The 27,917-nt window shown below is 32.9% G+C and overlaps 1 protein-coding gene across 1 annotated transcript; it reads right to left on the bottom strand.

The window, feature by feature from the left end:
* Positions 1-323: 323 nt before the first annotated feature.
* Positions 324-23,921, bottom strand: LOC123663271. The gene is made up of 9 exons (XM_045597961.1): positions 23,679-23,921; positions 15,388-15,562; positions 14,935-15,001; positions 6,062-14,855; positions 5,746-5,852; positions 5,485-5,670; positions 3,234-5,401; positions 2,603-3,022; positions 324-2,489 (listed from the first exon to the last, which is right to left on the bottom strand). Exons 2-9 carry the CDS (start codon positions 15,552-15,554, stop codon positions 1,124-1,126), a joined length of 13,275 nt encoding a protein of 4,424 aa, XP_045453917.1. The 5' UTR covers positions 15,555-15,562; positions 23,679-23,921; the 3' UTR covers positions 324-1,123.
* Positions 23,922-27,917: the final 3,996 nt, after the last annotated feature.

Genomic DNA, 27,917 nt, shown 5'->3' with positions numbered 1-27,917 from the left:
ACCTGTGTAATAAGACCGTGACTGCAATACTACGTTGTAGTGCCGTAGAAAAAACGTGTGGCGTTGGAGACAGGAACGCGGTTGGACCACAAAAATCATATTAGCGGTTTTCCCGCGTACTTAAAATTAATTAGTTAATTTTTTGTCAATATCTTTTAGTCTTCTTCATTTTTCAGGACAATTATATTTCCTTCAATAAAAGGGATATCATTGAATGATAAAATTAATGGCTATACAATAAAAAAATCTAAGAACTTAATAATAGACAATATAAACAAAACGAAGGGACAGCTTCAAATCCGTCAAAAATAAAAAGGGTGATATTAGTGAGGATTCATATATTACGACACTTAAAATTATAAAATAACATCGATATATAGAAATTATGTATATATTTATTAAGTGAGTGACATCAATTTGGGTCATTTACAATTAAATCTTAATAAAGATTATGTATGCAACTGTAAACTGAATCTTAGTTCCAGAAAACAAAGACTATAACAGTACACTTCTTGTTCTTAAATTGTAATTAAAATATCAACGAGTTTCCATAAAGACATGCTAAATATATACTTGTTATTAAACTGGCGTCCTTCCATTTAAGTCCATATAGACAGATGAAAGCATACCATAGCTGAAATTATACGTAAAAATATTAAGCAATTGTAAGTGCCGCTTACTACCACGTAAGTTGAAATCGACAAATTTGAAAAAAAATGTTATAAAACTCCGGTGACTCGGTCATTAACACGCTGACTTAAACACGACGGTAATTTTATAAATAATAATTATTTAATATTTAATCTCATTAGCATTATGGCAAGTTATTTGCATATCTAAGTTTGAATACCGATTCTGATATCACAGTTAAATGGAAGGACGCTAGTTTAATAACACGTTGTATGCATGTTTCTAGTTACTACCTACTAACAAAAATACAAATGCTTTATTCGCCTGGGTTAAGATTGGAAAATGAACTATCTTTAACTTACATTCTTAATCAACTATAATTATACAGAGCGATAAAAATCACAGATTTACTGCCATGACAATATGGCTACATTTTTTACAGAGAACAACCTTCTTACTGAGTATCCATACGAATCAACGTCATTAGCAACACTCAAGGTTCGTTCAGTTTCTCAACCATCACAACTGGATTAATGTTTATAACTTCACTTAATTTTTTCAACGTAAATGGCACCATCGTGTTACAAAAAGACATCATTGTCGTCACGCCGTCAAGATCGTCAACAGAGGGTCTCGTACCGTAGTACGAAAATTCCTCGTGCTCACTTTGAACTTCGAAAGGCAATTTTGTTGTCGATTTTCTTGCAACTGGCTTATTAAATGGTAGCTTTGTAGTCGATTTCCTTGCTACTCTTTTATGTTTGGTTGACTGAACATCTGAGAAGTCGTCGCATTTCTTTTTCCTTCCATTATCTTCCTCGTCGTCTACATTGATAACTTCGTCATTGGAACGAACTATTTCTTGAGACTTCGAAACTATTGTATACTTAAGATTAGAGCCGTGATTAGCATTAGCGTGAATTTTCAAATCTCTCAAATAATTAAACTCCTGTTCGCAAGTACTACAAGCATATACCATTTTCTTAGCGTCATTTACGGTCAGTTTGCTAAACACGTAATTGACGCTTACAGACCCATGAAAACTCTTATGGTGACTCTTATATGCATTGATATCCTTGTGTAACGTAAAACAAAGGCTACACTTGACTACAACTTCCCCTTTCTTGCCGAAAGTCGTTAATGTTTTATCGTGAACGTGCGTCGCTCTCTCGGCCTCTGTGAAAGAATATCGACATACCAAGCATATTAATTTGGTTGTATCAATCACATTGACTGACGATTTTTTTAAAAACTCTTCTGGTGATTCTGCAGGAATAGGAGTGGACCGATACTTCAACGGTAGATTTTCATGTGCAAATTTTTGATGTTCTAATATAACCTTTTTGTTTCCAGTAAGATTACAATAGGCACACATAAAAGGTCTTAAATTATAATGACGTAATATATGACCGTTTAGTATTCCACCATTGATTGTGCTATAACTACAATGAGGACAATCTTTAGACGCTCTGGCTTTTCGGCTTTCTCCTGGTTCATCGATGACTAATTTATCATCGTCACTATCCTGACTTGAAATTATCTGAGTTGGTGTTGCACGTGCCATTTGTTCTTCTGGTGTGGCAACTCTTTCTTCGTACCGCACGACTAATAAAGAATTATCTGGCACATTACTTGCTTCCGTTTCCATGTGGCATTTGTCAATATTTTTTGCAGATAGAGGCACATAGTTCATGCTGAGTTTTTGTACGCGGATAACTGCTTCGATCCAAGCCGATCGGATGGATATATCTCTAGTCGCTTCAAGCGGCCGCGCAGACTGTCCTATATGCACGCTCCTGCAGTGAAACTGTGCTTCGTGGTAAGTTTGGAATGTTATTGAGCAATTGCTGCAGAACCACCTGGAAACCATAATTGTAACTTTTACCTCTACATATTAATAGGTCTTTAGAACAACCAATTTTATTAACAAGTTGTTTTAACAGCACACCATTTATGAAAGTTTTGTACTTACCTTATTTTATTTAACTCATTTTCCAAATGGTTTTTCATAGAGTCTTCATCCTTAAACGTAGATTGACATTTAGGGCAGCAAAACAACATATTTACCGAAATACCTAGCGATCCAAATAAACGTTCCAATTCAGCCATGGATAATGATGACTGATGACTAGTTTCTGTTTTACGAATAGGAGACTTTGGTCTCGATGGCCCCGGAGCAGACCTTAACAACTCTTCCTTATGTATCGCAAGGTTTTCTTTATTCTTCTCTATAATCTCGGTTTGATATTCTAGAAGTTTAGTCACCCATGTCTCAACCCTGTTGTCTATCTCCAAGGCAATTGGTTCTTTGTTTTGTCTGTGTTCAGTCTGCATGTGGCCACTCAATCCTGCCTTATGAAATGCTTTATATGAGCATATACTGCAACCCCACCTGAAAAGTGTTTATATTATTTTAACTAAAAAGTGCTGTTGTTTCTGAATGATGATCACAAATTTTACAACACTGTCCGTAATATTTTTATGATTATTTCTGATTCTATGCAAGAAATATTAAATAAAATTGCTTTAATATGTTTGTAAATATCACTTTGTTCTGAATATAGATTATTATCGATACGTCTAAAATACATACAGATACCTACTTTCTATATTGTAGTTCTTCATAAAGATGCGACTGCATTGCGTCGTAATCATCTTCTACGACGTTTTTGCAAAAAGTGCACTTGTATTTAAGTCCGTTTGGCTCACAAAATGTACCAAAATGTTTACACAAATCCTCAATCGTTTCTTCCACAGTTTCATTCACTTCTTTCTTGACCAAATTTAGATCCACCTCTGGAATTGGAATTTTAGATAATGGAAGACAAACTTGTGGTGTTGGAGATACTTCACTTGGCTCCTCAGATTTAATTCTAGGTGCAGAACCTACATCACATTTCTGACTTTGTTTTTGCCATAATGGTATACCGTCTGGGTTTTGAGGTACGGAATCTTCTCGATAATAATAATAGAAAATTTCTTCTTTTTTATCTGAATGTGATTTACTCTGGTGTTTTGTGACGTTCTCGGAGTTGGAAGTCCTGAATGCGCAATAGGCACATTTATACTGCATTTTAGAATTATGTATTTTGGCACAATGATCAACAACTTCCGGGCGTAACAAACTTTTAAAATTACAAAGACCACAAAGCCATGGTTTCAAATCCATTGTTGGAGCAGATATCTGAGCCGGGGTTGGATTTACTGGTATCACGTTACCTTCTTCTCGCACCACCATTACTTGCCCACCTTTATGAACATCAGACAAATGATTTTCGACAATATGGCGTTTATAGTGATAATATGAACACAAAGAACAGGCGTATAATGAAGAATCATGCATTTTCAAATGACCGATAATTCGATCAGCAGTCAATGGCTTAGATGTATCCAATTGCTGATGCGGTGGACAGTGAACGCAATGATAGTCACTTGTGCCAGAATGCAATGTCTCCCAATGACATTTTAACATAGATTCATCGACCGATATATAGGTACAACCTTTCGCACCGCATGTATGACGATGTCTTTCGGGAACGAATTTTGGATAGCGAGAAACTGCCTCTGGAGGTATCATGAGGGTTATTGTGGTATTGCTATCAACTTTATTCTTTTCCGGCATTCTAGATACTATCGAACTTGACGCAAGATTAAGCATCTTATCGAAATGTTTTTCGTTAGTTTCTAAATGTGGGACCGGGTTTACTGGCGCAGTTTGAGGTACGATTTGTTGTTCAGCGTGAAGTTGTAAATGTCTTACCATATTAAGTCGAACTTTCGTGCTAAACTCACAAAGAGAACAGAACACATAATCATCTAAAATCGGATTAATTGGCAACAAGCTCACGTCATGTGGTCCAAACTTTTTAACTTTATGGAGCGGTTCTCCAGCTTTTTCTTTGTTTACTAGCGGACGTTTTCGTTTATTGCTTCCCGATTTACTATAAGATGCTATAGAAGCTTCATCTACATTTAAATAATTGTTTGTATTTAATGAATGATAGTTTCGTTCATGCTCTCTGACTTGCGCGAGAGTAGTAAAAAACTTGCTCGGGCATTTAGGACAAGCATATTGTCGAGCACATTCTGAGTGTGTTTTTGTGTAGTGGTTTAAAATATACTTTCTGTTTACTTTCGCTGAACAATGAGCGCATGGAATAGGACCTGATATTTGAATGAAACAGGCCGTTATATGCTTTTTAAAGCCAGAGCCACATTTCAATGTCAAGCCACATTTCGAACACAAAAATAATTGCGTTGGAGGTAAGATTTTTGGCGCTTGAGCTTTAACTTGCGTATTAGATGAAGATTGAACAGTGGTTACATTATTTACATTCTTACTGTACTCTTCTTCATCACTGTCCAAGCAATACACAACATCAGTATGAAGCTTTTCTGGGGTCATTTCCGTTTCAGTTTTTATATTCGGTGGTAACTTATTTTCGGGAATATCCCCACTCTTTGCTTCATGTTGTATAGTAATTCTTTTGGGATGATCGTCCAAAATATTCACACTTTTTAAGAGCGGTTCACATGCACTTGGGTCTTTACCCGTCTCAGTTAAGGCTTTATCAGTAGTTTCTTTTTCCGATACGTATGGTACCGATTCAATCATGCGAGTTGTTTGACCGATTAGCTTTTCTAGATCAATAGATCGCTCTGCTTCTCTAACGGGATTTTCTTTGACACTACTTGACTTAACTTCAACAGCTGGAATTTCCGATTTATTTAAGTGCGCCAAAGGCAAAACTCTATATTCCGTCGTACCTTCCTGAAAAAAAATAAAAGTGCTACGTTATATTTTGAAACAATACTTAACATATTTATTTATCCTACAGCCAAAGACTTTAATACCTTATTTGTAATTATTCTTAAGTAAGCTTTTGGTTGTTTATCAGGATGATACGCCGATGCATGTTCAAGCAATTCTGTTTCGTTATCAGCTCCAAACACACACCATGTACACTGATATAATTTTAAACCGTGAGTTTTAAGATGCCGAATCAAGTCAGCGGGTGTTGTTAAGGTAGTTGAGCACATCTATAAGAAAAATATTATATTATCCTTCGTTCTTACAGCAATAGCACATACTTTGAACAAAAGTACTATACATACAAAGCACGAATGTTCTGTAGCATCCGAGTGTTTTATCTGTAAGTGTTCACAAAATTTCCCTGGAGTATACGTTCTAAACTTACAAGGAGCGTCAGAGCCACTACTAGCTGTAAGAACAAAACAAGAAATTAATTTGACATCGTACTTTTAATAACATATTTTAAGAAGAAAATATCAATTTTAAAAACTATAAATAGAGTATAGAGATATTTCTTATTATTTTAATATTAATATAGTAAGAAAAAAAATTGTAAATTAATGTTTAATTATTTCCTAATCGTTACTAGCACAAAGTGACTTTTCCAAGAAATCTTACCACAACAAAGATAATACGGAACCGCAGCTTCTCGTGACAAAATGTTGTCCTCGTTTATTGATGCTGTTTGTAATGCTGTATAAAAAATTGTAACTGAATTAGCTGTCGAGTGGACTCTCTTAATATGGGCGTTCACAAGTTGACTTGCAGCCCCACGGTAGAAACACATTCCACACACATATTGACAGCAGCCATGACTCTTGAATACGTGTGTTATCAAATCGATTGCATTATTAGAAGAATCAAAATCACAATAAACACATTTAAGAGAATCTTCTCCACCAACTCGATTATGTGTAGATGCGTGAAGTAGTGCATCTTCAGCACTATCTGTTGTAAAGGAGCAAAAGCGGCCCGAACATTTAAACACTTGTACTAATTTAATCTTGGACAACATCGCTTCCAGAACGACGCGGTGCTTTCGTGACATTACTGCAGCCTGAGCTTCCTCATGTCTGTACTGTTTTACGACCTCTATGCTGTCAGTAATCGGGTAAGATGGACTAGGCTGGGATTGTTCAATTCCGGTGCCCAGACTTACGACACTTTCAATCACTGGCAATGGCAAAGCACTTTCATTAGCTATACGAGAAGTACTAGACTGTGAAATAAGCTCTGCCAATGGACGCACATTAATATAAGATTTTGCTCCTATATTGTCACAAATCGATTTATCTGAAGCATCAGGTTTATTATTAAATAATAATTGTTCAGACGTTTCTTCTAAAACTGGAAAACTATCAATATGTTTTTCCAAAAAGTGTTGTAAGCAGTCTTTAAATGAATGTACTCCTTGTGGTGTAACAATGACTTTACAAATATAGCAATAACCATCCCATTTTTCTGAATGTTTTAACTGTACATGTTTTTTAAAGGAAATTAGAAGTGTAGTTCGGTAGTGTAGATTATTTCCATTAATACAGCAGATGTATTCTTTAGATCCAGATTCAGAGAATTTAACTTTAAAGTGTGGATAAGTACAAATATCATTTATAATATTAAGGTCATCCATTTTCTTAGAACTTGAAGGTGTCTCAAATTCTTCTGCTTGGTGATCTGATTCAAATCGTGAACTATCAATATATAAATTATCCTGGTTATCATTCGTTTCGGATTCAGTTTTGACTTTAGAAATTTCATTATCATCAAAGTTGGATATATCATCGGTGTTATCGTTTTCGAATATAAGTTTTGACTGAATGCTACTCGATTTTGCAACTTTAGATATAATTTCATTTTCTATAGGCATATTTTGTCGTGTTTTGCGATTTCGGAAACTTTCATCTGTTGTGTCGCTTTTAACATCGCTACTATCTCCGAAACTTTGATTTGATCGGGAACTTCTTAATACACGAGGCAATAGATTTTCGGTATTTGCATTATGAATATCCTTATCTTCAATTAAGAAACTCTTTACAATATTTTTCGTAGGCACTGATAAATTAATTGTATAGACGGCAGTATGTTCATCATTATGTCGTTGGATAACATGTGTTTTCAGATTTTCGAAAGAAACTTGAGTAAAGTTACATTTCTCACAAACATAACCGAGTAATTGTCCTTTACTATCTTTTGGAGGGGGAGGAATATCTAATTTAAAAGGACATCGAGTAACATTTAAGCACTCAGCACAAAGCTGTTTATATTCACCAGTATGGTAGCTGACAACGTGCCAAAAGAATAGTTCTAAAACTGGTTTCTGTCTACCGAATTCTTTAAAACAAAATCTGCAAGTATATTTCTTAGAAGATACTTTACACATCGCTTGAAAGTTAATTTTTTCGGACTCTTCTATAGCCTCCATTGCTACAGATTCACTTAATCTTGACAGTGGTATTTCCGAGTGTGGATGTTGTTTCTTATAGTGTACTACTATATCCTCTCCATTATAAAAGCATAATCGACAGTCATATGTTGGATGATTTTTCTTAAAGCAATAACTTTTATCAGTATAACAATCAAGATCTGGAATTTCAACATCTTTTTTTCTTTCATTAGAATCATCATTCGACGACATTAAACCAGGTTTACGTTCTATCTTTTTTTTCCTATTCTTTGGTTTTATTACACCTTCTTTCCATCCTTTACGTATTCGTTTTCGTTTTACTTTTTTCTTAACTTCGGCTAGGACATCCGTACTTCCACAGCTCCGGAATGAATTTACAGACTCATTTTCCGATTCAGAACTTTTATTTTCTTTTTTGTCACTAGTATTATTTAATTCGTTTACAGAATCCGTTTCAAAAATATATGGATCAGCGTCATCATTTTTATCTTTTACTTTTGTTTTGATGTTCGTAACCGAGCTGCTGTCTAATTTCACAAATAAACTTTTACTCATGGGAATTTTATTTGATTCAACAGATTCGATATTATCGAAGTCTAAAAGCTTCTTTTTTCCTTTTACCGTTTTTTTCTTATTTAATTTGTCGGACATAGAACTATCTTCAGATATGTTAACATCATTACATTTTTCAAGAACAACCACAGGTTCCTGGTTGCTGATTTCATTACTTTGTTCTTCTTTCTGACCTTTCACCTCGTTAACTAATTTCGCTATACGACACATTCTTATTCCTGTAGCGCTAAGAACGTCATCCCTTATAAACATTTCCCTAATATCGTCCTGTAATTTTTGTAATTCTCTAGAAGGTTTTTTTACAACCGATTTATCAAAACGCAAATTGGCAGCATCTGATCGGGTCAAACGTCTTTCATCAACAGGCAAAACTTTGGTTAACGTCTTTCTTTTGCCTTTTTTCTGCGCAGCATTTTTCTTTTTTTTAGCGGTTACTCGCGTTTCTTCCAAAGTTATTACTTCATCAACTTGATTATCAGTTTTATCTTCTTGTAGTGAAGATTCAATAGACATTTCGTTTTCCCTCTCTTTTATAGTGACTTCGTCACCAGGTACGGATATCATTTCGTCATCATTACTTTCTCTCATAGAAGAATCACCTTCTTTCTCCTCCTCTCCACTTTGTTTGAAAAGTTCCAGACTATTATCAGATAGGTTATCTTTATTAAAAACTTCTTTATTTTGCTCTTGCTGTAAAACTGGAGGTGGATTATCACTTTTATCAAATTGCCATTCACTCGAATCTGTTTTCTTTTCTTCAAGTACATTTTCTTCGTCGTCGGAAACGATCTCACTTAGTTTCTCTAACTTCTTTTTTATTTTATCATGATCTCCTAATAAACCAATTAGCTCTTTAATTTTCTTAAGTACCTCTTTTGGTTTAGTAATATTTTTATTATTTGTTGTATCAGGAGCATTATGTGTAGAGCTTATAACAGAATTCGTCTCGCTGTTTATTTCATTCGTGCTATCAGGTAAATTCCTCTGAGACTCAACGCTGTCTATTGACGAATTGATATTTATTGTACTATCTGGTTTACCTTCAATATTAAGGTTTTTTGATATTTGTAACTCTGGATCTACACTTAGTTTGTCTTCATCTCCAGAAGTAGATACAATTGCTTCATCGCTATGGTTTAATACTAACTCTGGACTTTTTTCTTTTTCACTTTCTATTCTCTCGCTTTCAACGGTTTCCTTATTTTCACAGGACTGAGTTTTGACAGGCTTAGAATCATTTACAGTCTGTAAATCGTTAGTGTTTTTCGTCTTTATTATGTCGAGTTTAGAGTTTGCTCCAATCTTTGCATTATCAGCTTCTGAGTTATTATCTACCCTTTCTTCTAGTTCAGTTTTAAGATTTTCGGAAAATTCCTCATTCATTGCGTTTGTTGTTTCATTTTCTTCCGGACTTGTTATATTTTCAAGCATTGTTTCAAGAGTTAATTCTCTAGAAAAATTATTTTTAGTTGTAGTTTTAGAAGAGTCTAGATCTTGATCCAAATCTGCTATCAAAGCGTTTATATTATCAATAACAGGATCTGTTACGATATTATCTGAAAAAATTTCAAGGTCGTCGATCACAAAGCCAGTATCTAAGCTACTGCATGCTTTCTTAACATTGGATTTCATAAATGAATCGTCGAAAACTGTTTGAGTATTATCTTCTTTGTTATCATTTACATCGCTTCCGTCAATTATGTCTGTTGTTTTCTTAGTTGTTTCTTCTTGAGACTCGACATTTTTAGAGGATGCATTGTTTTCTTTTTTGTCATTATCATCAGAATCTGATTCGTAAACTAACGGTTTTTTACCTCTTTTTGGACGTTTTATAGGCGAAATCTCTATAGAAGAATCTAATGACAAGCTTTTACTAGCGGATCTTGTTATTCTTTTCTCCACATTATCAACTGAATTATTTGCCACATCAACATGATTATTTTGCGTTACTATTTCTTGCTTTTTATAGTTATTACAAGTAAGTTCTTGCGAATCACTGTTTATATTAATAATGGATTGCATATCTTTAGTCTTATTTTTTGTCGTTGTTTCTTTTACACTTTCAGAAGAAAGAGTATTTTCTAGATCAAACTTAATTTCTTCACATTTACTCAGGTTATTTGTCGCCTCTTCTTTACTTTTTTTGCTATTATTTTTAAAATAAAGTGCTTTATCATTTGTTACATTACTTTCCTTTTTATCAGTCATATATTTATCTGAACCTTTTTTGGTTTCTGACTTTTTATTTTCTACCGCTAAAGTCGCAATGTCCTTTGATTTATTTTCGGTACCTTCTTCCTTTACCTCTGTTTCCTGGGGTCGTTTTATTTTTGGTATTTTATAATTTTTAACGCCATAACCTGGTCCTAAAATAGTTCCTTTTGTAATATTATCATTGGAATACACTATGCCCGAACTTTTAGAATCTCTTGATTTGCTTCTATCATCGTCTCTATAATTACTTTTTCTTTCGTATGAATTTTCACGTTGCATCCTGGGATCTCTATTGTTTTTCCTTGGCGAATATTTTACGTTACCCAGATTAGTAAAACTTTTCTGTTCTTCTTTTCGGCTACGAGAATCATAATATTTGTTTAGTTTACTACTATCTTCCATATTTCTTTCTTCCTTATTCCATCGTGATTCATTTTTTAGTTTGAAAGATTTTAAGTCAGCTTTAATGTCTTTAAAATCAAGCTGACTTTCTATTATTTCTCTTCCAACACTACAAGCACGAGAAAATTTATTTTTATTTTTAAAGTTATTCAACATTTGTTTTGAATCAGGGATTTTACCCTTATGTGGACTAGAGCCTCGGCTTAAAGTTCGACCGACGCTTGCTGCACGTTGTCTTCGAGCGTCAAAACTATTCTTATGCCTGTTATCTTGAAATGTGGTATTTATACTGGTGTCAATGATAAAGGAATGGCCGGTATGACGTTGAACTGATAACTGATTATCTTTGGAGAAAGTTTTACCCACACTAGATTCTTTTGTCGATGAGCGTGAATTTCGACATATATTTTTTTCGCGATAATAATTACGTTTGTCGATTTCATCACAATTTCTATATTCATTTTGATATCGATAATCATGATTTCTATTACTTGATCCACGGTTTTTTGTATACAATTTATCATTGTCATAATCTCTATTGTACCGCCCAGCACTTGTTTCTCGGCGTTGTTTCCTGTAACTACGTCCACTATTATCGAAGTTTTTATTTCTCTCATTTCTCCCTATACTTTGTTCTCTTTGGTATCTTCTAAACGATTCAGGATTATTATTTCTATTACTGTTGTCTGACTTATATGAATTGAACTTGTGTTCTTGAAAATAACCTCGATCTCTATCATCGTCCCGGTTGTGGTAATTTTCATAATCTGAATTTCTATTTAACCTTGGATCAATAGATTTCGCAAATGATTGGCTTGGAACATGCTGATTAAAATCCGGTCTCATAAATGGCGTGGGAAGTAACGATTCCGATCTGCCAAAAGGATGATTAGGAGTTGACGGAATATCTGGTCTGCCAAAAGGATGATTAGGAGTCGACGGACATTCTAGCCTACCGAAAGGATGATTAGGAGTCGTCGGACATTCTAGCCTACCGAAAGGGTGATTAGGAGTCGCCGGACATTCTAGTCTTCCAAAAGGATGATTAGGAGTCGTCGGACATTCTGACCTGCCGAAAGGATGAACAGGCGTCATAGGCACATCCATCCTTCCAAAAGTCGGAGTAGGTGTTGCTGGACAATCTAATCTCCCAAATGGGTGAATTGGTGTTGTAGGACAATCCATCCTATAGCTTGGATCTGTTTTTTCGAAGGTAAATCTGTCATTCATGGGACTTTTCTGATATGATTCATACATAGGATTATATTCAACATCTCTTTGTGTCCCTCTAACATCTGAGTCTCTTTTTACTGATATGTTTCTAGCATCTCTATAATCTATATCTCTTTGTGTCGAGCTATTTCTTGGATCTTCCCTTATTGGTAATCGATTACTGTCTGAACCATCCCATTGTTTTTCACCAAGATCCCGTATATCAATAGGAAACATTGGTGCGTAAACATGTTTTTGCTTCATGAAATCATCGTTATCGTAAGATCTGGCGTTAGGAGTCATATTTGGGACATTACTTACATTGGGTAATCTTATTGGAGTCAGATTCGGAGGTAAAGAAGGAGCCATATTGGGTGTTATAATTGATGTCGCACAAGACATATCTGGCGACATTAAGCTTCTGTTTGTAGTTACATTAACATTTAAAGTTGGTGGTGTATTAGAAGTAACGTTTTGATGTAAATTGATTCTTGCAGCTGAATTCACGTAATTTACAGCTGACCTTGGAGTTTTGTCAACATTTATCATATACGGATTTGGGCTTTCTGACGTAGCCATAGTATTTACGTCATTCTTCTTTCTCGGATCAATTAATGGCATTGATGTTTTCTCTTTTTTTAAATCCTTCTCAGTAATAATAGATTTGAAAGAATTTTCTTTTGCAAACGTAAACGCACTATTAACGTCATTATTCACATTAGAGAAACTTCTCATATCTATATCAATATCTGAATTAACAATTGTCTGAACAGGGTCACTTGGAATAATTACCGGTGGTTTAATACCCGTATCTGCGAAATCTTCATGATCCGGTGATTTAGGAGCTAAGTTATCATCGTATAGCTTATCATCGTATATATTGTCATCCTCATCGTCAGAACTTTCATCAAATTTTAATTTCGATGAAAAATTAAATCGTTCACATTCCTTTTCCGTTAACTTCAAACTATTTTTTTTACTAACATCATCTTTATTTATGCCACTAGATGTTTCATTACCAACTGTATTTTTTGATGGGGCATTTGATTTAGCTTTATAGTTTTCGATTGATATTCTTTTCTTAGATCCAATTTCGTGAGCATTAATTACTTTCGTTATTTTGGGTTGATGGAGTGGAGGCGTTACGGCATCTGAACTCAGAACATTATTAGTTTCACTTAAGATTTCTTTTTTCAAAGCTTGAAGAATATCGATTTCTGATACTTTTTTTGTTGGTTCAAGCAACGGTATTTCAACATTTGAATTTTCAGTCGACTTATATGAGTCTTGTGAGGTATCCTTATTCGGTTCTTCAAACAAATGAGTTTGACTTTTACTGGTCTGATCATCGTTGGTTTTTCTCTTAATTTCTTCTACGAGTGGCTTATAAAATATAGGTTTTTCAATTTCTTTTAATTCTGTAACATCTTTTCCTTTTTGAACTTCCATTTCTGTCGTCTCTATTTTCTCACTCTTTTGACAGGTTGCACTTTCTTTGTTTCCCTCGTCAGCATTTTTTTCAAACTTTAGATCATTAACTTCGACGGGAATGTTTTGACCAGAACCGGTATTTTGTTTATTTTCTTCAAGCACGTCATTTTTTACAAAATCATCGCAAGTATCATATTTTTCATTTTTTTCACTGTTTGTTTTTTCGTCAACAAAACTTTCAAAATCAGACTTATCAATCGACAGTGTTTTTTCTTGTTTTTCTTTTGTTATTGTAGATTTAGTTTTATCAGAATTAATCACGAGACATATTTTTATTTTACGTTGATTCTTTTCATTAGGTATTTTATTAGAAGCATTTATACATATTTTTTCTTTATCCTTTATAACTAAGCTGCCGTATATACTGTCAATCGCCTCACTCTCACTGTCAGACAACTCCCCTTCTTCAATTTCTTCACTTTTTTTTTCTTTCTTACTTTTTTTCTTATATGATTTGAGTATTAAATCAGTAATGTCTTCATTTGCTCCTGTATCTTTTAGTTCCCCAAGTATTTGCGAACGTAACTCACGCAATGTATCAATATCTACGTCATTATCACTACAGTTTATTATTCTTGTTAATATGTCTTTAGTGTTTAATGAGTCTAAGCTTTCTTCAGGAACTTTTAATGTAATATTAAGATCTTTAGATTCGACGTCCTGCGTTTTACCTTTAGAAGATTTTATTCGTTCTTTTCTGTGATAAGACGGCGACCGTCGACGTGGCGACTTTCTTGGTGACCTTCTACTAAAAAGAGGTTTGTCTGTTGCATTTTCCTCGTGCGACCAGTTCTTTTGGTTTGGTTCTGGGGAGAGTAAAACCCGCGTATAATTTCGTTTGGGCATTTGAGGCGAAGTTTCTTTAATTTTATTAGGTAGTAGACGCGTAGGTGACGTAGATGATATATTAGGTCGTCGCTGAAATAACGCTGGTTCTTTACTTCCCGGCACGCACACTTCTTCCGTCTCACTGGCCCTTGCAATTTCTGGTAAAGTTTCACTTTCCTTGTTCAATTTTGACACAGCTGATTTAAGCTTATTTCTAACCGTATTCAAATCGGCTTTTTCCTTTTGCGATGAGTTTCCATCTTTTTTGGATATCGGCAATGAATCTCTCTAAAAAAAATAAGCAATTATAGCAGTCTGCATGATATAACACTTTTCTATTTACGTATTATATTTAAAACAAACGAACCTGTTCAACCTTTTCGTACAAATTGATCAAAACCTGTTCACATTTTAATAAATTTTCCATTTTCATCCTGTAACAAAAAAAACTGTTATTTTTTAAACGTTTTATTTTTAATTTTTAGGTTCAAATAAAAAAAAAGTCTCAAATACTATTACTTAACATCCGGAAAGGTAATACATTAACTTATACTTAAATGTGTTAATCCTGCGTAAGTAATAACTTAACAAATGTTATCTACCTTTATAACTAAAAATGAATCTCAAAACTCGAGAACTGATAATTCACCTAATTTTTCACTAATTTAGAAAAATTGCGCATAAAATTGGAAGTTGTAGGTAAACTGATAATTATTCACTTCACGTGTTTGAAAGTTAACAATATAGAACAATTATCAGTCAGCTCAGCTACTTAAAATGACATTAGAAAAACAATTCGAATAGTGAAAAAGCCGTGCACCTCTTTTTCTTGTCCAAAAGCAGATCTCTTAAAGACCTGATCTTATCGAGCTGTGCCTGTCTCGGATTTAACGACGAATTTGTATTCTCCAGTCTTTTGATCATACTTTCCAAAAATGGAATGTATTTTTTCATATCCTCGAACTTGCGATCGTACTCCAAATCCATTTTGAGGGCTAAAATAATAAAAATCAGTTTAAATAATTGTGTTTACTCGCAAACGAAAAAAAAACCGACTTCAATTACATCGACGAGTAATACAACGCAGATCGACGAAAAAATAGTCAAGTAACAACGCATTATCAAAGATTACTCAAAAAGTAGTTATCAGATCTCGATGAAATTTAAATGTGACTATATGATAATCATCAGCTTTCGATTAAATTAAAAATCATTAAAATCGGTACACCTAATAAAAAGTTATTGCGGATTTTCAAGAAGTTCCCTCGATTTCTCTGGGATCCCATCATCAGATCCTGGTTTCCTTATCATGGTACTAAACTAAGAATATCTTCTTTCCAACAAAAAAAGAATTATCAAAATCGGTACACCTAGTAAAAAGTTATTGCGGATTTTCAAGAGTTTCCCTCGATTTCTCTAGGATCCCATCATCAGATCCTGGTTTCCTTATCATGGTACTAAACTTGGGATATCTCCTTTCCAACAAAAAAAGAATTATCAAAATCGATACATCCAGTAGAAAGTTATGCGGTATAATACAACGTAGGTCGACGAAAAAAGCGTCAAGTAAAAACGCATTATTAGATATAGCTCGAAAAGTAGTTGTTAGATCTCAAATAAATTTAAATGGGACCAATTGGCACACACCACCTTTCGATTAAAAGAAAATTTGTCGAAATCGGTCCACCCACTCAAAAGTTCTGATGTAACATACATAAAAAAAAAAAAAAAAAAGAAAATACAGTCGAATTGAGAACCTCCTCCTTTTTTGGAAGTCGGTTAAAAATAGCTAAAAAGAGGCAAAACAGAATCATACAACACAATTATAATATATTTAATATATTATTTACTATTACCAAACTAATTGACACCATAAGTGCAAAAGATAACAAAATATTTTGACAAAACAAAACTAAAGGATAATTAATATATAAGAATACACAAGAATAAATTTGTCTTTGTATACGAAGGTATTAAAAGATTAATATAATGCAAAAACAGAGAATAAGCTATTGAATATGTCAAAAAATTTAAAAATTTACAGAAAACTATTGAAACACAAATAGAGTTCAAATATATTTGCCAATTATATGTACATTTTAATCATTTATATTTTTCTCAAATATCTACAATAATGACAATAGTAATCCATTTTTTAACAATTTCGAACGATCTAATGTAAGAACCTACGTTAACAAAGATAAAGTTATGTTTACGAAAGATAGAATTCTTATCAGGAAACTAGTAGTGCCCGCGACTTCGTCCGAGTGGAATTTAACAAAAAAGTTTTTGTTCAGTTCGCAGTTATAAAATATATACATTTTTTTTAAATAAAAGTAGCCTAAGTTACTTCTTATTATATCAGCTATCTACCAGTGAAATTCCCGTCAAAACCGGTCCAACCATTTCAGAGATTAGCCGGAACAAAACGACGGACAGACAGACGGACCAAAATTGTAATATATGAATCTTGTATACATGTGCATTTAGTAAGAATCGGTTATTTTAATATTACAAATAGACATTCTAATTTTATTTATTTGTATGAATGTCTAAAAACGTCACGTTACAACTCAATGGAAAACTAAATAATTAATAACATGAAAATACCGAAAATAAACGCGAGTAAATCTGCGTTGAGTAGCAAGTGTATTACTTATTAAACACCTATTTTTATTATCATCTACAGCATTATATACATAGAGTATTGGTATTATTATAGTATAAATATCTATACAAATAAATAAAATTGGAGTGTTTGCAATATTAAAATAACCGCTTTTTACTAAATGTATATGGATGTATACAAGGTACATATACCAAAATGACATTTTTTACAATTTTCGTCTGTCTTTCTGTCTATCTGTTTGTACCAGCTAATCTCTGAAACGGCTAGATCGATTTTGACGGGACTTTCACTGTCAGATAGCTGATGTAGTAAGGAGTGACTTAGGCTACATTTATTTTAGAAATTTATTTATTTTATAACTCAGCGAACTGAACAATAACTTTTTTGTTGAATTCCACGCGGACGATGTCGCGGGCACAACTAGTATTATTATATACATACACTAAAAACATAAGCTGAATAATCAGTTTTTATAAATAGAAAAATTTTAGAGGAAGAAATACGTATAAATTACTAATTACTCGAGGGCTTTATAAGTTATATATACTTCACTGTACAGGCCATAGCTGAAATTACCAGAAAAAACGAAAGAAAGCAAAATCATACGTAACATCTAGTAATAAGTGGTAATGAAACCTATCAAAACGAAGATCATATTCAGCAGCTAGGAATATGAAGTAGAATACAAATGTGTGAACTTTGAATATGCCTTAAAAATTTTATGCGATAAACATAAAAATAGATTTCGCGATAAAGATCGCGCCGCGTTTAGGGTTTTATGTGGTACATAGGCTATAAAGCAACACGTTACAATGACGACATTTTATCCTATAATTATCGATCTTAGAAAATCTGACAAGTAACAATTAATGAGGTAAAACCGAATATGCGTTTGTGTTAAAAAAAAACATTACATTTTTAAATACTATTCTAGTTTAAAATTTGTTATCACTGTATAAAATAAAATCAACTATACAATTACGGTGTAAATAAAAGGGCTAACAAAAACAAGAACCTCTTTTCGTTTTAAGTACGTAAAAGTTTGTTCGAATCGAAGCTTCAACCACTTGAACCTCCCCATTTCTAGCGTTCTCGGTAAAAATGATTAAAAAATTATACTTACAGTGGTCGTCCAGTGGTCGAAATTCGACCATAAATTAAAGTTTAAATTAAGAAAACCAAAAAATTATGAAAATAAAGAACCTTTTTTTATTTTTAACTTGACTGCAGACTGACAATCAACAAAAGAGTATAATATGCGTGTGTGTGGGTAAAGTGTGGGTAATATTTCTTTTTTTTTTTAAATTAATTTAACATATATTTAGGTATACATAATTTGAAAAAAATATTAGCATTCTGCACTCCTTCTCTATATAAACTATAAGTGTACGAAATTTCATACTCCTACGGCCGCGAAATTTTCGTAAAAAAGGGTACAAAGTTTTTGCTTCACGTATTAATATATAGATATGTTTAATAAGATTCAATGCGCTACTGCATATACAATACAAAATAAAGAATAAGCGTTTTACTGTTACGAGGACGCCTTACGAGGACCTAAGCAAAAAAAAAATTTAATCATCTTATAACATTAAGACATAAAAATTCTGACGTCCATTTAGTACATTTATCATGCACATGTTGAGATACGTTAAAAGTGATGTAACTTAAGCTTAATATTTAGGAATATAAATACATGTACAGTTCATCGTAACCGGTAGATGATAATTTAAATAACTCGATAAGACTCACATTCATCCGAAAACAACAATACAACGAGAAAAAAGACCTGGTTGCACGTAGACAATCGCAATATCACATACATATGCATATGTTCTAATTTATAAAATTGTAGTGTCGCGGTGTTTGTTACCAAACTCTTCCGAAACGATCCGATCGATTTTTATAAAATTTTATGTGCATATCGGGTGGGTCTGAGAATCGGCTGACATCTATTTTTCAAACCCCTAAATGATAAGGGTGACCCTAATCTAATTTTTTGACATACTCCAAAATATTTTTTTTGACAAAATTATTTAATTTTATTTTATTATAATTAACCTCTGTTTTTTAACAGCGGCAAAAATTGGTCGAGTAAAACAGAATAACTGTTTGCTCACAAACGATCACAACTACAACGTAGATAGACGAAAAAATAGTCAAATAAATACGCATTATTAGAGACAACCCAAAAAGTACTCGTCCGATCTTAGAGTCAGAATCTAAATGAAACCACATAATAAGCACCAGCATTCTGTTGTACCATAATTATGTATATTGCATATATAAATCTGTAACCGTCCAAGCTGCTTATATCGCTAAATCAAGAAATGGTTTGCTTTTACAGAAAATGCTATATTCATGAAAGTTAACGAGGCAGCAATAGCGCGGTAACGAAAAATTTTCAGAAAATTGTTCAGAAAGCTGTCGCAACAGGTGGTATTAAGAAAGCATAAACAACTTCAGTTCTTAAAAGATACGTTCTTATAACTAACTTAATATAGCTTGTAGAATTAATTTTCTAAACTACACCATCACGTATTTGTACCAACTAAATAACGGATATACGTTCTTATATCGTATTTATACTATACTTCATATTAAAAATAAAAAAAAAACAAAATTCATAAAAAAATAATATAATAAAGTTATTTGAACAATTTGTAAAATTTTAAGGCATTAGAGGAATATTAAACTAATATTGACTATCACTTTGGATAGTTTCAAAGTCTGGACTATCTGGTCTACGAAGTCGCAATGATTCCTAAAAGGAAACCAAACGCAGTATTAAAAAAATAATATACCATTTCATGCGAAATTTGAAACCACTTCAATGTGAAACGATACACAAAAATAATGTAAAGATAGATCTCGAAAACGATTTCAATCTTCATCGAACTCTTAAGCATAACAAAGTGTTCCGTACACTTTTATTATTAGTGTTTGCCTATTTATTTAAATTATTGTTTGTTCGCAAACAAAAAAAAAAACTACGGCTAGGCTTTAGATTAAGAACCGTCATTTTGAAGTTAGACAGGTTAGGGTTATTTTTTTTTTGTAACGAAATTATGCCGATAAACGGTCAAATTTTGAGCTTAGATAATTCAACGGTTCTAAATCTAAAGCCTTACCAAAACTACTTCAATTTACATCGACAAGTAAAAAACGTACTTACGTTACCTAGTTTTCGATTGAAAAAAAAGAAACATCAAAATCGTTACACCCGGTAAAAAGTTAAGAGGTAATTCATAAAAAAGACTGTTTGAATTTGAGAACTCTCTTTTTTTAAAATCGTTTTAAAATAACTGCTGAACTTATCCTTTTTTGAAGTCGGTTAAAAGGGGAAACGAGCTAGGCCTAATTATTATAATTATAAACCACTTAATAGCGTGCTCAAAACTCACCTTGCTAATAAAGTACAGTTTATTTTGTATTTAAAAACAAATGAAAGTAGCAGGCATCCTATAAAAATCTATCGAAAACTCATCCATATTTCAAAGCACTATGTTAAAATTCACTTCTAAATAAAGATTGTTTATTGTTATGTTTCTAAAAAATGAACCAGAAAAAAATACTTGGCGCCACAAATGTAGTTAAAAAAAGTGTGTGTACTTATGTACGCAAGTCAAAAGTTATACTTCATTGGCTGGTTAACGTTACGTCTTCTGCGTTAACTAGCTAACTTCAGTACGTCTACCATGAGTTTCAAGAGACGATACACGTTAGCGAGTGTAGTAGAAAATTTGTATGGCAAGTTGAGCAGCGCCTCTAACGGATACTATCATTACTATGTTTGGTACCATAAGTTTTCTCAGGACAGTTAAGTTAACTACACTCGTAAATGTCATTCTAGAGCGCCGATATTTTCATACAATTCGCTACCATGAGTAACATATTTGACAGATGTCACCCTGTTTAACGTTACTATTATAGTTGCGTCACTCACTTGAAAAAATCGTGCGAGAAGTTTATAATTATTAGGTTTATATACTATTTAATTGCATTATATTTGGTAGAACATAGCCCCGTTCCTAAAACACAATTTACGATATAACAATATTATTTTCTATATTCAATTTACGAAATAATATAATAATATAATACAAATTATACAATTTATTTATAAAATTATGATCACGATTTACGTTAATAAAGAAAGAAATAACCATAACACTTAAATAAACACTTACTTTTTCATATAATACACCATAAGTTCGAACTGGGAAGCATTAGTTCTCATTTTTTATATTTTGTTGTTTTAGAATTATTGTATAACAATTAAACAATATGATTGTTTCACAAGTGTTTGACAACAACTTAAGTTAGACATTTAAACTGACGGAATAAATTGAAAAAATTTAGAAGTTCTTGAGCTCGCATGAATACACTGTAATATGCTGCTTTGCATTTTTGTCGGATTATTTTAAACTTCGTATAGACCTCACTTCATTCGAAAGTCATCATGTTTACTCTTTCTTTTTTGTATACGGAAGAAAGAGATAAAGATATTAGTAACTAATACCAATATAACGGATTTAAAACTATAAGTCTTATCGAGTGCTCGATAGACTCTATAGTGAAATTTAGAAATACTCATAATAGGTATGGTATAGATAACTATTCCTGTTGCGTTTCTACGTTTACTACTGTAGTTATGTCATGTGCGCTTGTAACAAAAACTCATGGTAGACGTACAGGGTGTCGGGTTTTTCGTGAGTGTGAGCGCGCATCGTAAAAATTTACTTTCATCATTTTTTCCTAAAGCGCCAAAAGAAGTATAACTTCAAAAATTTTATGAACGAATATAGTCCGAAAACAGTTGAAACCTACTAATTTACTAATTATCATACCTAATTTAATTAAAATAATTTATATTTATTAAACGTTAGTCAGAAATTTCTAAAAATTACGATGAAATAGGAGGTCCGAAATTCAAAATACGCAACCCTAAAAATCATAGTCAATTGTAATATCTAATTGAGATTTATTTCTTAGTCAAAGAACTTCACTATGGTTAAAAATTTAAAATTCTAGTTTTTATTGTTATTAATTATTATATCGAAATTGGAATAGACTAAAATATTTCTTTTAAGATTATATTTTTAAGCACGCCAACACTACGTTCAACAGTTCGGTCAACATCGGTAACTTTCGGTAAAGTTCGTCAATGCTCGACAAAAACTAACACGAGCATAAATTTGTCACCAGCACAGACACAAATGCACTTGAATCCACGTTATTATAACCACTTTTATATAGAGAAAAAAAATAATTTGAAGCTATAACAAATAAAAGGAGTCCCAAATCGTTACTTACTATTAACTTTTTTATTCACGCCAAATCAAAAAGACAAAACGGAGTTAGCACTTGTTTTAGATGACCACTTATGAAAGGAAATTTATTCGGAAGACGAACATGTGGACGAATAAATCACTCGCGTTCGCTAATGTTATGATTTTGCTCCTTTATGGTATTAAAAATGTATGGTGTGTTAGTTCCTTTCTAATCTGCCGTTGAGGCAATATCACAAGTTCTTTTCAATAACTAATTTCTGAACAATGCAGGATCACAGCCGCGCCAGCGCCGTCACTCGTGTCCCCTTCCTCGCGAAGCGTCGAATAAAATGAACGACAAAATGGCTACCGCTCGTGGGCCCGCTACAATTGCTATCCCACTCTGCGCGCGATGAACTAACTCGCATTTTGTTTGTTCCGTTACAGACTATAAAATAGATGTAGGTAGATATCTACCAGGAAATTATACCTGGGGCGTTGTATGAAATTGCATCTTATAACTGAGTGGCTATAACGTGTTATTATAATTCAGCACGATTACCCTTAGGAGCCTGAACGATATTTTTAATACCTAATTGATGCAGATTTATGTATGTACTTCTTATAAAGAAATACAATACCTATTATAAAAATACATTTTTCAACCAATTACGTTTCATGTTAATATTCCTTCATACTAGATTTGCATTATTTATTGCTTACGAAAAATTGTGTATATTAGGTATATTAATTGGAACTAAAAATTTGGGCTACGCTTCATTTTACATGAATGTATATATTTTCTACGTATAACATACCTTAGCGTCCAAACCATTTTAATAGTTATGTAATTCTTGCTGGTCCGCTTGAGCAGCTTACGAATTAAAAGAAAAAAAATATATAGTTAAATGATTAGTAAAACGAGGACATATATGAAATATTAATTGGGGAAATTTAATAATTCGATTTTACAAATTATCATTGATCAATGCATTAAGTCAAGCTGAATAAGCTCGTTTATGTAATTTGATGAATAGCGTACAATAGATTAACGTATAAATTCTATTTCCACTTAAATTTGAACATACAGCTGCTGACGCACTAAACGGTAATCGACTAAATTATAAGACGCCATTGCATGCATGAAATATTCCACTATTAAAGACTTTTGTATACATATTAACTCTCCTTATACAAATTGTCACTAACCTTTTAAATCTAGACTAAAATGATATAATTCAGTTTGCAAATTATTTAACCACGGCCGATAAACACACTACGATCTATGTACATTTTTTCTTCAATGTAAATTCAACGCCAGCTCAACGCTGACCCTATATCGTTCCTTTGTCCGTCTCACGGGCCTCGGCTCTCGGCGACACTGTTCGTGAATCGTCGTGTGCGGAGCGGAATGCAGTGGTCGATGAAGATTGTAGCCGCCCCACCCGCGAAGCTAGCGACGCCGTCACGCAGATCCAAAAATCATTCGACGTGTAAGCGCCAATGTAGGTTGATGTGGCGCGAGTGCTTTTTTTTTATTTTTGTACTAAATATTTCTGGTGTTTTTGTATTTTCTACTTTCGTAGTTAGAATACAAAAATGATGATTACTTCAATTCTCTTAGTTCTCCCGTATGAAACATATTTACGAAAAGAGTTTAGTATTCTAAATTCGTTTTGTGACGTTTTTGGTTATAATGAAGTTTTAAACAGACCAGCAATAAATCAATAGGACTATGTTGATAATATCGTGCAGTGAATGTTATAATGTTATATCGTCCATATTTGTGTGCCCTATTGAAATATTTTTAGCGTTTCACAATATTAAGTATGTTACGTATTTTATATTGAACGTATAGAAAACTTATTTGTGACGTCTTAAGAAACCTTTTATATAAATAATAAGGCCAGGATGCTGATGTGAATAATTGAAAAAAAAAATGTCAAATGTGACATTATACTTATCCTTTAATATATAAATAGTATTGTAATTTGTAGTGATATATATGTGTACGAATTTCTGCTGTTGATAAAACAGTACGTACGAGTACGTATGAGCTCGTGTCATTTTAACCTTAGAAAGATTTTAGCTGTTGAGTGTACAAGATGGTCAACAACCAATTTTCTATAGTAATTGTGACAAAAGCAGTGTTTTTATGATGTTGGGAGATACATAACAATGCTATTATTGTTTTTTAAATTTGTTTTATCAAAAAATGTCACAATGATCGCTTGTAAAAGAAACAACGCCCTACGTACAGGTAGACCTTTTACGATTATAACGATTGACACAAATTTTTGGTCCTTATATTGAAATAAAAGTTAAAATCGTACTTTTGGAATAAACTACATAAAGCAACTTAATGTTTCATCACTAAATGTTCAAAGGAGGATTAATTTTTTTTTCTTTTATTGGATTATGTGTATCTTATTCTACACTAAATATAATATAAAGATGGGTTAAGTTTAAGAGAATTTACAAAAATGTAATTTTAAAGCTTCCAACAAATATATTTGTCTAAAGTTATACTTTGGTAATAAAAATAAGTAAATTAAATCGCTATTTACGATAACATTACTCATCTAATACAACAAATTACATGTCTTAGAATTGTTGTTAATATTTATTTAAAATAAAAAAAGCTAAATATACAGATCCATAAAAGAAAAATCACCTCGCTACCAAGATGACTGACAAACCGTAAAAAATGGTTTTTTTTACATAGTTTGAGTCATTCACAATTGATAAAACAGCATGACTCTTATTGTTAACTCTTTAGTGATTGTATTTAGTAATACGTTCCTTGAACTTCGGAAATAAACCGATCCCATAGTTGAAAAAAAAGCTAAGCCAAAATGAAAGTTGAACTGGTTCCATTTTTACTTATCGTCCAAAAACTTTCAAGGAAGTACATTAATAATAACTTAGCTCATTTATTTGCAAACAAAAGAAGAGAAGGTATAAAAATATTCAAGTGCCGAAAAATAACATGTACTCTTATAAAATGGTGGTACAGACTAATGTATAAGTATTTATGCCGTATTTACGCTATACCCATAAACCGGAATGAAATTAGAAAATATTCCTAATACTAATTTATTACTTATTGGTAATTAATGGATTTTACTAGTTACCAGTAATCACATAATTTCGCTAATGTTATGTAGAAATTATACTAAGTTATTGGATACCATGACGTGTCGATGATGACAGAGGCTTATGGGGCGTTGTCTTAACAAGGTAACTCGTTTGTTACCTTAACTTTACGTGGGTTATCATTCGTTTCCTGTACTAGTAATATAAAGCTGAAGAGTTTGTTTATTGAACTCGTTAAATAATGAAGTACATATCGACACCTCCGGCGCATAAGGTCGTATACAGAATATGGCAAGTTTACAGTATGGCCATTTAAAGTTTACTTTTGTCACTACTCGAAAACGAGAAGGAAATTTAAATTTTCTAAAACTCGTTAATTAAAAGTAATAATAAGATTCTGATTTCAGGAATTTATAAAACTCATATACGTAATTACGATAATGTAAAATATGGGTTTTCAATAAAAAGGGCGTTAAGACCTTATGCGTCGGAGGTGTCGATATGCTCGAATGGAAAACTTTTATAAAAACGTACTGATTTCACGGTTTTCAAATTTCAATTGAGAATATAATAAATAAAATTCTTTTTATGTTGGAGAGCCCATTTACCGAGCAAAGCTATATAATATTTTTGTACATTTTTCATCAAATAGACGCGGATGAAACCACAGGGTTCAGCTAGCGTGAGGTAATAAGTTGACTAGTAGATGTATCTTATAGAGATAACTTGGCTAAACTTATTTTATAATTAAAATTTGTAAAATTGTTGTCATTAAAAATATAAAAGTTCGTCTTGTGTGGAAACATAGTTTTCATTTATTTTACAGTCATGAGTCATTGTAGTGAAAATAAAATATTTGAGAAAAATAATTTTCATGTTACTTCACGATTCAGATTGTAACATCTCGCTGCTGGGCATAGGCCTCTTTCTCCATATAGGAGAAGTATTGGAGCTTAATCCAACAACCTGCTTCTCTTCGAGTTGGCGGATATTTTTCATACTATGAGTAACGATCGCTATCAAGTATTTGGGATAACAACAAGGACTGGCAGCTAAAGGTGCTCTCCGAGGCACGGTGGGGAGACCCACAAGGACAGACATCCAAACTGGAAAGAAATATCTCTACAAATACAAACATCCATCCCGAGCGGAAACCAAACCCGAAAACTGCCGATGTGTGGGCGCCGACACGTCACACGCACTACTACACCAGAGCGGTTGTTAAGTATTCTTTGTATTAATTCTTACGACCTACTCCAGGGTATTTCGTAAGACTTTAATCCACCATAGAAATATGTACATATCGATGCTCTTATAAATGTAGGTTAAACTATAAAAGTTAAACACTTATAAATTAAATTAATTAATATTAATAATTAATTAAAGAAAGTAGTAAATATCTACGCTTATTTAATAAAATATTTCTTATTTTAATTTTTTGAAGTTAACTTCTTTTGGCGCATTAGGGAAAAATTATGAGAGTTATTTTTTATGATGTCCGTCTCGATAAAAACCGACACACTAAAGTTAGCTAGTCAATGAAGAAGAAGTTAGCAACGTTAAGTTACCTAACCAATGAAATATAACTTCTTACGTGCGTACATAAGTAAACACACACTTTTTTTATATATTTTTCCGCCTTCACTTGAAATATGGCTTTCAATAATTCCGAATGTAATCCGGATATTTTCGCCAATATAATACAGGATGGAAAAGACATTTTTTAACGGCTTCGAAATAAAGGAAGACGTTCTCAATTCGACTGTGTTTATATTTTACCTCATAACTTACTGTGAGTACCGATTTTGATGATGAAATTTAATCGAAATCTTACGAGTACTTTTTTAATTGTCTCAAATAATACGTATTTAATTACCTATTTTAACGATTACCTAGGTACGTAGTATCAGGGCCGACCCTACCAGGGGGTTCAAGGGGTGCGCGGCACACGGGCGCCCTGCAGGGTAATGTAAGTACTATGGTAGTTGTCAGTTACGAAGCTGTCATTCCATAAAATTAAGCCCCGATAGGTACAGCTAGCACCCCGGCGCCGAATAGGCTAGGGCCGGCCCTGAGTATTATACATATACGTAGTATTACTACATTGTGTACGTTGTATTATTGTAAATGTAAATTGAAGGCAATTTTTTTCTGAATCGGAAGATTGTCAGCTAACACAATTTATATTTTAAATTATTATTTCTCTTTGGAAATTTCTGATTGGAAAGGTCTGAGAATCGGCCAACATCTATTTGTCATACCCCTAAGTTATAAGGGGGTTTGGGATTAACGCCGAGTTGCACGAAAAGAAATTTAAATTGAAGTAGTGATTAAACTAATTTAATCGCAAGA

The sequence above is a fragment of the Melitaea cinxia genome, chromosome 20, assembly GCF_905220565.1.
Source record: "Melitaea cinxia chromosome 20, ilMelCinx1.1, whole genome shotgun sequence".
Lineage (NCBI taxonomy): Eukaryota > Metazoa > Arthropoda > Insecta > Lepidoptera > Nymphalidae > Melitaea > Melitaea cinxia.
The sequence above is the reverse complement of the archived record's forward strand: the minus strand, read 5'-3'. Positions and strand labels throughout refer to the sequence as shown.